The sequence below is a fragment of the Meleagris gallopavo genome, chromosome 1 (genome assembly GCF_000146605.3).
Source record: "Meleagris gallopavo isolate NT-WF06-2002-E0010 breed Aviagen turkey brand Nicholas breeding stock chromosome 1, Turkey_5.1, whole genome shotgun sequence".
Taxonomy (NCBI): Eukaryota; Metazoa; Chordata; class Aves; order Galliformes; family Phasianidae; genus Meleagris; species Meleagris gallopavo.
In genome coordinates, this window is record NC_015011.2 from 8,251,262 (window position 1) to 8,264,196 (window position 12,935).

The 12,935-nt window shown below is 40.8% G+C and overlaps 1 protein-coding gene across 3 annotated transcripts in view; it reads left to right on the top strand.

Moving 5' to 3' along the window:
* Positions 1 to 12,493, top strand: part of NUDT5 (nudix hydrolase 5) — a 14,330-nt gene extending 1,837 nt beyond the window's left edge. Inside the window, exons 2-10 of one of the 3 annotated variants that reach the window (XM_010718669.2) lie at positions 5,342 to 5,450; positions 7,636 to 7,703; positions 8,807 to 8,859; positions 9,556 to 9,663; positions 10,185 to 10,280; positions 10,625 to 10,726; positions 11,128 to 11,136; positions 11,832 to 11,885; positions 12,146 to 12,490. In XM_010718669.2, coding sequence (XP_010716971.1) covers positions 5,388 to 5,450; positions 7,636 to 7,703; positions 8,807 to 8,859; positions 9,556 to 9,663; positions 10,185 to 10,280; positions 10,625 to 10,726; positions 11,128 to 11,136; positions 11,832 to 11,885; positions 12,146 to 12,255 — 663 coding nt within the window. In that variant the 5' untranslated portion in view covers positions 5,342 to 5,387 and the 3' untranslated portion in view covers positions 12,256 to 12,490. Of the gene's footprint in view, positions 1 to 5,341; positions 5,451 to 7,635; positions 7,704 to 8,806; positions 8,860 to 9,555; positions 9,664 to 10,184; positions 10,281 to 10,624; positions 10,727 to 11,127; positions 11,185 to 11,831; positions 11,886 to 12,145 lie in introns of those variants that run through there. The other 2 variants (XR_002118245.1, XM_010718738.3) reach the window with 2 other exon arrangements.
* The last annotated feature ends 442 nt before the right edge of the window (positions 12,494 to 12,935 follow it).

Genomic DNA, 12,935 nt, shown 5'->3' on the forward strand with positions numbered 1-12,935 from the left:
GGCCCGGGTGAACCTGATAGGTTCAACACAGCAAAGTGCAAGATTTTATACTTGGGCCAGAGGAATCCCAGGCATCCGTACAGACTGGAAGGAGTGGTCCTTGAGAGCAGCCCTGCAGAGAAGGACCTGGGGGTCTTGATGGATGAAAAGCTTAACGTGAGCCAGCAGTGTGCCCTTGCGGCTTGAAAAGCAAATGGTATCCTGGGCTCCATCAAAAGAGGGGTGGCCAGCAGGGACAGGGAGGTGATTGTTCCCCTCTACTCTGCTCTTAAGAGTCCCCATCTGGAGTACTGTGTCCAGGTCTGGAGCCCCCAGTACAAGAAATACAGGGAGCTGTTGGAGAGGGTCCAGAGGAGGGCCACAAAGATAATCAGAAGGGTGGAGCACCTCCCCTACAAAGACAGGCTGAGGGAGCTGGGCTTGTTCAGCCTGGAGAAGAGAAGGCTGCTGGGTGACCTCATTGCAGCCTTTCAGTACCTAAAGGGAGCCTATAAACAGGAGGGGAGTCAACTCTTTGAAAGGGTAGATAACTGCAGGACAAGGGGAAATAGTTTTAAGTTGAGGGAGGGGAGATTCAGGTTGGATGTCAAGGGGAAATTCTTTACTATGAGAGTGGTGAGGTGCTGGAACAGCTGCCCAGAGAGGTTGTGGATGCCCTGTCCCTGGAGGTGTTCAAGGCCAGGTTGGATGGGGCCCTGGGCAGCCTGGTCTAGTATTGAATGTGGAGGTTGGTGGCCCTGCCTGTGGCAGGGGGGTTGAAGATTCATGATCCTTGAGGTCCCTTCCATCCCTTCTGTGATTCTGTGAATCAATCCATCTGCTGGGAATTGGATAGGCCCCAGTAGCTTGGCTACTCTGTGAGCTGATTTGCAAACCACAGCTGGTTTTAGATCTTAACGTTTGTGAAGGTAATTTAGAAACTGATGTCAAAAAGATGGTGCTTGGAAGGCACTCACTCAGTAAGGGAACAAGTAACGAGTGTAAAGTTATATGTTTCATAACAGTATGACTCTTTCAGGTCTGAATTTGAGCCCCACATGATGTGAGTGGAACAAACAGTATAGTTTACCAGCTTTACCAGTTTACCAGGAATACTAACTGTCAAAGTCATCAGAGAAGGTAGAAGTGGGCCAAACTTTTCTTCTATAATCTGTAGTTCAAATACTATTGATTCATGCTAAGCAGGTTGGTAAATGTGAACGTTCCGATGTATTCTTAAATTTTTACTACTACCTATTAAATATTGAATTTTGCCGATCGTAAATCAAGTAATCAGGTTCCCGGCTGCTGTGCCAGCTGCATTATTACATTTTTAACTCAATTGCTGCAGTGGTAGTTTTATGAGAACCTTCCTGTCTGTGGGCTGTGAGACAGCAGCTGTTCTGAAACCTCACACAGGGATTGACACTGCAGCTTTAGATACAATTTTCTCTTGCAACAAATGTTTATGAAAAAGAACTGTGCTGCCACTTTTTCCAGGGCACCCTTGGCTTATGTGAGATAGCAGAATTACAGCCTTAGACTTAACCAAGAGATATTTCAACTCTCAATTCTATATTCAGTTGGATTTGAAAATACATATAAATATTTTTGTTAGTGATATTTTAAAATATCACTCATACGTAGAGTTATTGCACCCACTAGTGGAAAAGATCAACACCACATAATCTAGTACAGATGAGTCTAATTTTCACCTATTTTAGATTTTGGTGCTATTTCAAATAAGTGAAGCTATCTTCAACAACTTCTTGTAATTTTAATCACAAATTATTCCTGAATTTGTCCACTGCAGAGAAGAACAAGCTGTGTTGAAAAGAGCTTCTGGCATGAGATAAGGTCCTTGGATGTATTTGTAATTGATATAGTTGGTATTAATGCAGTTATACTAAGCATTAATAATGCTGCATGGGGAGGGTGGGAGATTTTGGATACAGCTGTGGTCATCTTATGTTTGAGAGAGTGATACAATGATGCTGGCAAGTCAACGTAGAAGTACTATGATGAAGAATGGATAGGGATTTCCTTTGAGAGGAGACTAAAAGAGGAAGACTTATTCAGTCTGCTGAAAGAGTAGTGATATGGTTCACTGTACTCTTTTTGACTGGTTCATATTGTCAATCGAAAGAGCAGTAATTCTTTCCAAATACTGGATATCTATTTTTTCTGTATTTAGGGATGTGATTTTTTTTATATACTGTTGAAACGTAATGTGATACTTAGGGCATCACATAGGGCCTAGCTGGCTGCTTGTGTAGACCAGGAAACTCTTAGAGCCCGTTTGCTGGGCTTATTTTGCATGTGTTTGGTGGAAACCTTGATGTTGTGTGTTAAGAGTCACAGCGAGGTAACATGGTTATTGTCCAGCCACATCTCTTAAGTGAGGAGGGCTTGATACATTGTGGCTTAAGAACAAATGAGTAACAGCTAACTGTGAACTAGTATAAGACAAACCTTGTAAGAAAGTGAGGTTATTGAACAGCTTTTCATAATAGTAGTAGGATAGGAAAGCTACATAGTTTTAAGCTTTGTTTTTTTTAAGAAAGGTTTATGTAATGTTTTTGAAATGACAGAATTGGATTTAATTAGTCAGGGTTCCTTTACAAGCTGTATGATACCTAAAGGCAGTTTGAAACCTTAACGACCACCCTGATGTACTGCATCCAACAGTCCTAAGGAAGAGCTTCCCCTGTGTACTTGGTGAGAAAATGGATTTATATACATTCATTTTAGTCCTGCTGATGAAGAGAAATATTTTGTACTATCTACTCCTCCACACTACTTTAAAGAATTAAATACAAATCTTATATGTGAGAAAGCTGATGTAGATTCATGCTTATCAATGTCTTACAGATGAACAGAAACCCAGACTTGCAGGCCACAACCTTCTCGGGCAAATGCATGCACCAAACACCTCCCAAAGAACAAAGGAGCCATCCAGACCTTTGGCTGTGGGGTTGCTGTGACATGGGTGCAAGTGTGCCTAGCTTTCTTTTGAGCAGGTGGCCAGGTTGTGAGAGGAAATCACCAAGCAGCATAGTATCCAGGAATCTGAGGGAGATTGACTGTGCAGTGACTGACAGCCCTGTCTCAAGTCCATGCAAGGGAAGGAAGCTAAGCCAGCTTCCATCTATGAGAAGATAGACTGCAATAACAAGCAAGACGAGGTAGACTGGACTCATTTCTGCTTGGAGCAGAACAGATAGAAGGCTCTGGGACTGAAAAAAAGCAGAGGGTGCTGGTAACAGTCAAGAGCCAGGAAAGGACAACCATATGAAGTTGATCCAGCCAAGCACCTATTACTAGAACCAGTGCCACCAAAAAAGGCAAAGGGCATTAGTAACAAAGGATTCCTCACTGAGAGGCACTAAGGCACCCATTTGCCACTTGGACAACCGCTTCAGAGAGGTTTGCTATATGTCAAGGGCCCACATTTGTGATATCAAGAGGAGGTTATCAGGTCTGAGAAAGCCAGAGCACAGGAGCTCTCTATCCCCCAATACATAAAATAAAGCAGGAGAGGCAGCAGGCCAGCATGGCTGAACAGGGACCTGCTGGTTAAACTGAGGGATAAAGAGGAAACACACAGGCAGTGGAAGCAGGGATGTGTGGCCTGGGAAGAGTGCAAAGATGTCATCCAGACACGTAGAGATGAGATCAGGAAAGCCAAGGCACAGATGGAACTGAGCCTGGTAGGGATATGATAAGTAATGAGAAGGGATTCTGTAGGTACATTGGTCAGAAGAGAAAGGTCCAGGAGACTGTACTCCCTCTGCTAAATGAGAAAGGGGTGCTGATAACAATGGGCAAGAAGGCTGAGGTTCTCAATGGTTCTTTGCCTCAGTTTTCACTGGTAGTCAGGCTTTCCATGTCTTTCATGTCTCCGAACCCACAGGTGAGGTCAGGGGGAGCAAAATCCCTCCCACTGCAAGAGAAGAGCAAGTTCAAGACCCCCTGATGAGACTGAATGTGTACAAGCCTATGAGGCCTGATGACATACAGCTCAATGTCCTGAAATAACTGGCTGATGTGGTTGCTGAGCCACTCTCCATCATATTCAAAAAGTCATGACACTCAGGTAAAGTCCCCAGTGACTGGAAAAAGGGAAACAACACTCCAATTTTTTTAAGAGAGGGAGAAAGGAAAATTCATGCCAGTGAGCCTCTGAGCCTCACCCTGTGCATAGGAAGATCACAGAGCGGATCCTCCTGGAAGTTATGTTAAGGCTCATGCAAGATGAGGAGGTGATCTGGTGGCCTTCTAAGATGGAGTGATGGCATCAGTGGACAAAGTAAGAGCAACTGATGTCATTTACCTGGACTTGTGCTAGGATTTTGATAAGGTCCTACAAAACATCCTTACCTCGGTGATGGAGAGAGATGGGTTTGCTTGGTGGTTAATACAGTGAGTAAAGAATTGGTTGGATTGTTGTAGCCAGAGGGTCGTGGTCAATGGCTCTATGTCCAGGTGGAGGTCGGTGACGAGTGGTGTCCAGCACAGGTATATTTTGGGACAGATGCTCTTAAACATCCTTGTCAATTATATAGATAGTGGGTTTGAATGTATTCTCAGAAAATTTGCTGACACCAAGCTGAATGGGGTGGTTCACAAAATAGAAGGAAGGGATGCCATCCAGAGGGATCTGGACAAACTTGAAAAGAGGCCCACAAGAACCTGATGAGGTTCAAGGCCACAAGAGAGTGTTCTACTTCAATTGGGGCAGTTCCAGATATGAGTACAGACAGGGAGAAGAACTCACTGAGAGCAGCCCTGCAGAGAAGGACTTGGGGTTCTGGTACAGCCCGCAAGGCCAACTGTATCCTGGGCTGTATCAAAAGAGGGGTAGCCAGCAGGGAGAGGGAGGGGGTTGCTGTGGATGCCCCAACCCTGGAGATGCTCAAGGCCAGGTTGGATGGGGCTCTGGGCAGCCTGAGCTGGTGGGAGGCACTCAATCCATGGCAGAGGGGTTGGAACTGGACAGTCTTTAAGGTCTGTTCCAACTCAACCACTGTACGACTCAATGATTGACAGAGCACATCTCTGAGCAGAATGAAACAATTCAGCTAAAATAGATCCACTTTATGTGTGTCTGAACTTTGAACAGTTAAGGCAGGTATCTTCAGTCAGTGCAGTTACTCTGTAGTTGATAGGACTATTACCAACCACGTAAGTCAGGGCTTTGATCCAAACTTCCTTTGAATCAGTCAGGTGGAGCTGAAAATGTGAACTGCACATGCTATCACATGTTGCTAACTTTCTCTAGCAAGTTTCATTTGTTAATTTAGAATGCAGAAATGAACCTTTTAACTTTACTCTGAAAGCAAATATTGACTTTGTTTTATAGTAGACTGGACTTTGCACAGGAGGGGAAAAGCCTGACATTCCTGAAAATGGCAGCTGAGACATCCACAGAAGTTCCAAAAACTGCTAAGCAATTCGTCCTTAAAGAAGAGGTACAACATGTTTGGTTTTGACACATTGTATTGCTAAATAACAGTTACTTGAGACTGATCAAAATATTTGTGAGTGCAGAATAAGAACTGTGATAGATGCTAAAGTTTTGTACAGTCTGTTCAGAGGAAGTACATCTTCCTGAAGGTCGAAGAGTGTCCAGGTATTTTCAAGCTTCTGGTTTTTTTTTGTTTTTTTTTTTCTGATTTAAAGTTGTTTCCTGTATTGTCTGTTCAGGCTGTTTTCAGTGTTAAGAAATAAGGCTGGTACCTCTGCTAGATTGTAGCAATGGGTGGATTGGGAAAATGAGCCTTGTTATCTGTTCCTCTAAGATGAGCCACAGAGAGTTGCCTTAAGATTTACAACTATACCTTTTTTTCAGACTTTCTGGAAGGATTTGAATTGAGATGATTGCTTTTCTAAGGATGCTGATAAGGAGATAGTAGGATGTTCTGAAAATGCTGTACTTGCACCTTACCTTTACAGAATCAGGAAATATTAGGTCCTCAGAAAGGAATTCAGAGGTATTTCTGTGTGCTTATTGGAGCATTTTCACCTTTTATTACCAATTTTTGTTAGACCTTACAACATGCTTTGTTTCAGGTCACATATTAATTTTATGCCCTATTTTTTTTTTAAGTTCATACCTCTTTTCCTTCATAATATTTCATACTTCAGAGTCCTTCAGAAGTTTGTTATGAGGTCTTACATATTCAAAATGATTTATCTTTTCTAGTAATTTTCTGGGCTTTCTTGAGGAGAATGTTTACCATGCATTTGCCAGTCACTCTTATACTTGAAGTGTTTCTGTACTCTTCAGCATCTAAATGGTTTGATGTCAGAGTATCTTCTTGCATGAAAGCAGCTGCTGATCTTCCACCTGCTTCTGGGAAGCTACAGTCTGTGAGCAAAAGATGATATTCTTTGCCCATCAAAGTAATAGGTGAAGCAACAAATACAGCTTATTTTAAAACTGAGTATAGCTCATAGAACACACCCTGGAAAGTCCCATTAGGCCCCAGATAGAAAATTTTGCAAAGCAAGAGTTATGCTTGTAGGCCAGCTTCTAAAAGGTTTTATTTGTGCACCCAACAGTTTGGGTGACAATGAAACTTTATTTTTCTTCTAGAGACACCTGTCAGCTTTCAGATTTCTCACCCTAAAGACAGTCAGCAGGAAGGACTTTACCTCACTTCAGGGGATTGTAGAACACTTACCATGTAAACATTTATGCTGCATGTCCTATAGTACTTTTTAATTATTTCTCCATGACAGCAGAGGACAAAAGTTGTGCTTAAAGAGTAGCTGATTAAAAATACAACACTTTGACACTGCTTTGTATACATAAAATCTACATTTTTTTCCTTCAGTTGTCTTTTTGGAGCTTGTCTGATTTCTTACAGCCAGTTCTTTCTTTCTCCTGTCAGACTCCAGAATCTGATTTCAGCTATTTTCCCCTTTCTGCTTAGCAAATAGTAACTGGTGATCTGCCAGTTCTGCTGAGTGCTTCAGCAATATGTGGCCGTGACCAATAGTTCTTTGTGTTTTCTGCAGTGTTTAACAAAATAAATTATAAAATAAAATTCATTATTACAAAATATTTGGCTTTATTGTTTGTTTAACTGAAGTATATGGACAGCCAACAGGAAACGATTTTCATCTCTTTGTCTTTCAGATAAGAGCTGCATCATGTACTACATTTCACTTCTAGGTATTCTTTTGGTTGATGAACCTCTCTCTCAATTTAGGTTCATGATCCACACGGCTCCACGTGTCCTGTTTGCTCTTTGTCCTACACTAGAGGGTGGTAACGTGCCTATCACATGAACAGCCTCTGGGTCTTAATCCTTTGCTACAATTTAATGTTGTGGGGTTTTTGTTGTTTTTTTTTATTTTATTTTCCAGAACTTCTCTTCCCCTTGCGAATACATCCTCCATTGCTATGTGCAATGTTTCTAATTACACAATAAGAGTTCACTGAAACGTGGTTATAAAAGTTAAAGGAAGATACTAGGCTTATTTTCTATTCCAATTCAAGAACTTGGCATAAATGCTTTTTCCCAGCAGTTACAGGAAATTGTTAAGATTTTATTTCCAAAAGAAATACAATAATAATTCTCTCTCTAAACCCAAGTATCTTTGAGATTAATCTTATAATTTATTTTTAAAAGAATACTTTATTTTTAGGTAATCGTAGAAAGAAAATGGTTGAAGCTTGAGGAAACAACTTACACTGATGCCTTTGGTAAAACCAGGTAATCGTCTTTCTGGATCCTCTTCAGATTCCTGTAACGTTCCCAGTTCTGTGGGACAGCCAGAATATGAACCCTACAAACCTATTACCCAACACATGACATTCTATTTATTGTGCAGTTCCTTTATAGTTCATCCTGTTCAGAGAAAAAAGTCCTTCTCTAGCAGGCATGCTAGCATATGGGATCATATTTGGCTCCTGAATCTTTTGGGGCTCGTTAGACCTTCATTTACCTTGCATTTCCAGTTCCTTATCCAGATGCTGTACAGAAGCAAGTTGTAGCAGTGCAGATAGACAGAGATTATCAGTGAATCTGTCCTTTGGCATTTCTGGGATCTCATTTTCACTGCTGATGGTGCAGGACCTTCCATACTACTGAAAAGTTACTGTTTTCTTGTATGTTATCATACTTGTCCAGTTCTTTTGTATGCTTTAGTTATGCCATATTTACCTAGACGTGACAAGCTTTATTTTACCACCCCTTAATGTATTACATTCCATCTTGATTCCTTTCTCCAGTGCCTCCCCATTTATCAGCAAAGTATCCTTTTAAGAAATAGCAAAGACTGGAGCTTTTGTGAAAGGATTTTTATAGCTGATGGCTTTTTGGAGTTTCCTCATTCCATTGCTTATTTTAAGAGAAAAGTTTGTCTTTCTTTCCTGTGTGCTTCTCTTGTTCAAGTAAGTGAGCTGTGAGTTCACAGTTACATTATAAATTGCATAAAAGCAAGATAAAAGAATGAACGTGGTCTTTTTTCAAAACTAACAAAATCTGGCATGTTAAATACATAAATTGCTCCATCTTGCACTTTTCCAGGATCACTTTTTTATGATTTGTTCTGTGACAATCATTTGTGTCTTTCCATTATGTTTAGTGACCAGGTATCTATTTTCTCTCTCATTTGTGTATGCAAGACAAAATTCGACCACAGACATCTTACATGGCTGAAACACGACAGGGGTTACCTACAGCCAGCTGCTTTCCTGCTGGGCCTCACTGAACAATGGCATGTTTTGCTTTCTGATTACAACTGCAAGGATAGAAGACAATTTATAAAATGTGGATATTTTTAATCTATTTGTTGTTTTCTCTATGCTGAACAGAACTTGGGAAACTGTAAAGCGTGTTGGCAAGAAAAAGAGTGTTTCAGCTGATGGTAAGACTGTGATGACGTTTGTTTGTTAGCATCTTTTCTTGTGACAGTTCTGATAAACTCACAGTGCAGCATGAGAGCCAGTATGTGAATAAAAAGACAGCTCAGTAGGGCTTGCAGGATAAGCCATAGCTCTGAGCAAGTGTGCACTCCTGAAATACTGACTGAAGAGCTCAGCAACCAGAATCTTGCTGCTAGGAGTGTTTTCCCAAGATCGCTGTATTCACCTGATGTAAATTGCAAAAATGTGATGGATGTCCTGGTGCACGTCAGCTCACAGACTCATGAATTGGGTTTGCTGTAGGAGCTTTGCATACAGTACTCTTGAGGCAAAAGATTGACATAAGTCAGACATGGAAGGAGTGTAGGAAGGGCTTCCATCTGGTGGTTTCCAGACAGTGTCTGCAGGTGAGACAGTGCCTCCCAAGCTACTGGGGGGGCTAAGGCTCAGTCTTGCTTAGTACACTTCCCTCTAGTTGGCTGAGGAATTCTGAGGATCCCATTTTGGGCTTTTCTGCCTCATCGTGCATGGTATAAAGAGTTTAAATTTATAATTCAGGATAACAGAGCAGTGATCTAAATGTTTGCCAGCCTGATGCTAGTGCTAGTGTCCTTAGCTTCATTCCTGGATCTAGCACTAAATGCTCACTTTGTTGTACTCAAGTAATACGTGCTTACATCTTCTGTCACTGCTCCTAGGTGTGGCAGTAATAGCTGTACTACAGAGAACTCTCCACTATGACTGTATTGTCCTAGTGAAACAGTTCAGGCCTCCAATTAATGGCTACTGCTTGGAGTTTCCTGCAGGTAAGTGATGGAAACATTCAGTCGCATAGCACTGACAGCTAACTGTGTTTAGATGTGCTAGGAGTTTCAATCTTTATTAAGTGGTCTGACCAGAATTCCATGGTGGTCTGTAGCTCAGTGTGCTTTTCAGCACTATTTAATAGCGAAGCATACAAAGGGAATGCAGTTCATTTTAGGAGACTGAAGGCATTGTGCACGAGTTTGGTAAGAGAATATTGCATTTCCCTCCTCACCTCTTACCTGTAAGAGCCATAGCACCTCGTCTTCTTTCCCTCATGAGAATATTAATACCATCTTATGGGAAGATAGCACAATACTGTTGACAGTTGAAGACATGAGCAGCAGCAACGATGTGTCCAGGAATTTGAATCCTTCCTAATGCCTCAGTTTCTTCCTATGTAAAAGTAGGGTAATGAGGACATTTCACCTCATTTGTGAAGCTGGATTTGATCTCAGAATAATGGATACTGTGGGTAAGTGCTAACTGTTAAATTGTTCTTGTGTTATTATTTATCTCACAGGCCTCATTGAGGAAAATGAGACTGCAGAAAGTGCTGCATTGAGAGAGCTGGAGGAAGAAACTGGCTACAAAGGGGAAGTTGTTGAATGTACTCCAGGTCTGTGCTTTTCTTTTTTTCTTTCTATCCCAAAGCTAATTCTCTCTGATGGATGATACAAAACACTCTAAACCAAAGGAAAAAAAAAACTACACAGAAAACTACAGAAATGAACAGAGAGTTGTATCCTATGGCTGTACCAATGAGACTTTGGTACTTGATGAATCAGCTGCTAAGCTCCTGTAAATGTACAGGACTAAAGGTTGACCTTTACAGGGAAAAACATTGCTATTAACGACAATCCTTTACATAAAACTTGTGATTCGGATGGAAGTTATTTTGCAAAATGGTGAGATGCCTGGCCTCTGCTTTTGAAAAACAGATGTCTGTTTGCTTTTTTGCAGCACTCTGCTTGGACCCAGGTGTGTCAAACAGCACAACACACATCGTGAGCGTTACCATTAATGGAGATGATGCCGCCAATACAAGACCTAAGCAAAAGCTTGGTGAGTTCTGTGCCATTTAGATGGAAACTCTTAGAAGATAACAGAACATGTTTAATGGAACTACTCCCACCACCGTATTTTTCTCTTCCATCCTTCATGATTTAGACTCCGTAAATAAAGTCTTTAAATCATACCCTGCAGCATAGAGAAGCAGACCCATGTTTATTTGCTAAATTCACAGGGGATGCCTAGATGTTAAATCTAAAGTAATCTAAAGTATCAGCTTATTCACAGCAAGAAATTTAGATGCTAAACTTTAATGAATGCCAAAAGATTCTCCTTAGTTGTGGCTTGACCCTGGAAGTAACTATGATGTCATACACAGTCAGGTAACAGAATGCTTCTTAGCTGTAAATGTATTTCAAAACCCTTGTGTTGTTTCTTTTGTTTGTTTTTTACAGATGATGGAGGTATGTCACATAGCTGTGCTCCTGGTAACAGGAAGGTCAAGTGTGTTTGTATGTTTTACTTAGAAAATGTCAGTTAAAACTGTGGGTTTTTGGGGCTTGGTTTATCTCTTGACCCAAATCAAGCATGCACAAGACTGTCTATGGCATAGATGTGAAAATTCCTGTGACTATTATCACTTCAGTTGTATTCAAATATTACAACAGAGGCACTATTATCTCAAGAAATACAAACTGAATCCTCAACAGCTGTAACTCAGACCTTGAAAGGCAACTAATTCATACAGGCCAGGCAGGTGTAAGCTAACATATTCTCCCGTAGCAAACCTTTTTTCTCTAGAAACTGCTGTTGTGGTCTTCAAATGCATCTAAAGTCCCTTCCTGTGCCAGTTCAGCCAGACAAGGTTCCAATTTGACCGATTTTCCATTCTCAAGAGAAAGTCTCCTTTTAGAAAGGTTCTCACCTTCCACAGCTGCCAGTTTTTTCCTGTTTATTTCTGACAAACCTGTTCATGATCCCAGTCACTGCCTTCCCTCAGGAACTGAGACTTTTTATGATACATAGAGGTCCACAGCTTTTAGATGGTGATGAGCATTAAGCTAGTTTTTTTTCCTCCTATAGGTTGTAAGTAGGACACTAAGATAGACATCCTCTTCACTGCTTTAGAGGTGTTTAACATTTTCTTCTTCTCGCCTAGAATTTGTGGAAGTTATTTCACTTCCAAAGAACGACTTACTGCAAAGAATCGATGGTAAGAGCTTTCTGACATTAAATGCACTAATTTGAGCTTCAAGTAACAAGTAACCATTAGCATCTCTTCTCATAGCTCTTCACAAGTCTATATCTTAAACAAAAAGCTGCAGGAGACTTGACCCTACGACAGAATTACTGGTAGCCTGAGATGTTCGCATGAATAATCCCATTCACCACTTTAGTAATGGACGTAGGAGTTTGTGGAAAGTTGTAACTGCATCTCATACTTTCTTTTTCTTCTTTTCCCTTGCCCCTCAGAACTAGTAGCAGAAGAGCATATTGCAGTGGATGCCAGGGTTTATACTTATGCACTGGCCCTGAAGCGTGCAACAGAGAAACCGCTCCAAGTTCCTTTCATGAAGTTCTAAAACTTCACAGTAATATAGCTGAGAATCCTCCAGTCCAGATGGCTTAGAAGTGTAACTCTTCTTGTAATAAAGGTTGCTTACTTGTAGAGTAAAAAAAAATATATATATATATATATACTTGTAGGAATGATTGTGATATTTTTACCTGGAATTAACTGACAGAAAGCATTTCTTCTAACTGTTTAGTCTACCTAGCCTTGACAGAATAATCAAAATAAAAATGCTGCTTAATTTTCAAGATGACTCATTTCTGATTATTCATCACTACGTTGATATTTCAGTATAAGAAAGATGCTTAAGCAACTGTATTTGGTGTGGTAGCAACACCTGTTCAAAATGAGAGAGAAAACAGGAAGACCACATTATGCATTTGTGCCAAATTAAGTGGTAAGAGAAAATGAATTCACTGGATAAACAAGCATTGTTTAATCTAAGAAAACAGAGAGACTGACAACAGTGGTGATGGTAGCAAAACATAAACTAGTGCAAACTAGAATGGAGCCAGGTAAGTGATGCTATTTAAGGTATGGGATTAGTAGAAGAGCCTTGCAGTTCTCCAGTTCCCTTGGGCATATGCACACAGCTAGGTTGCACTTCAATTCAATCTAATCACTTCTATGTAAATCACCTGTCCAGCAAAACTTCAGTGCACTGTCACCTGCTTTCTATTACCCAAACAA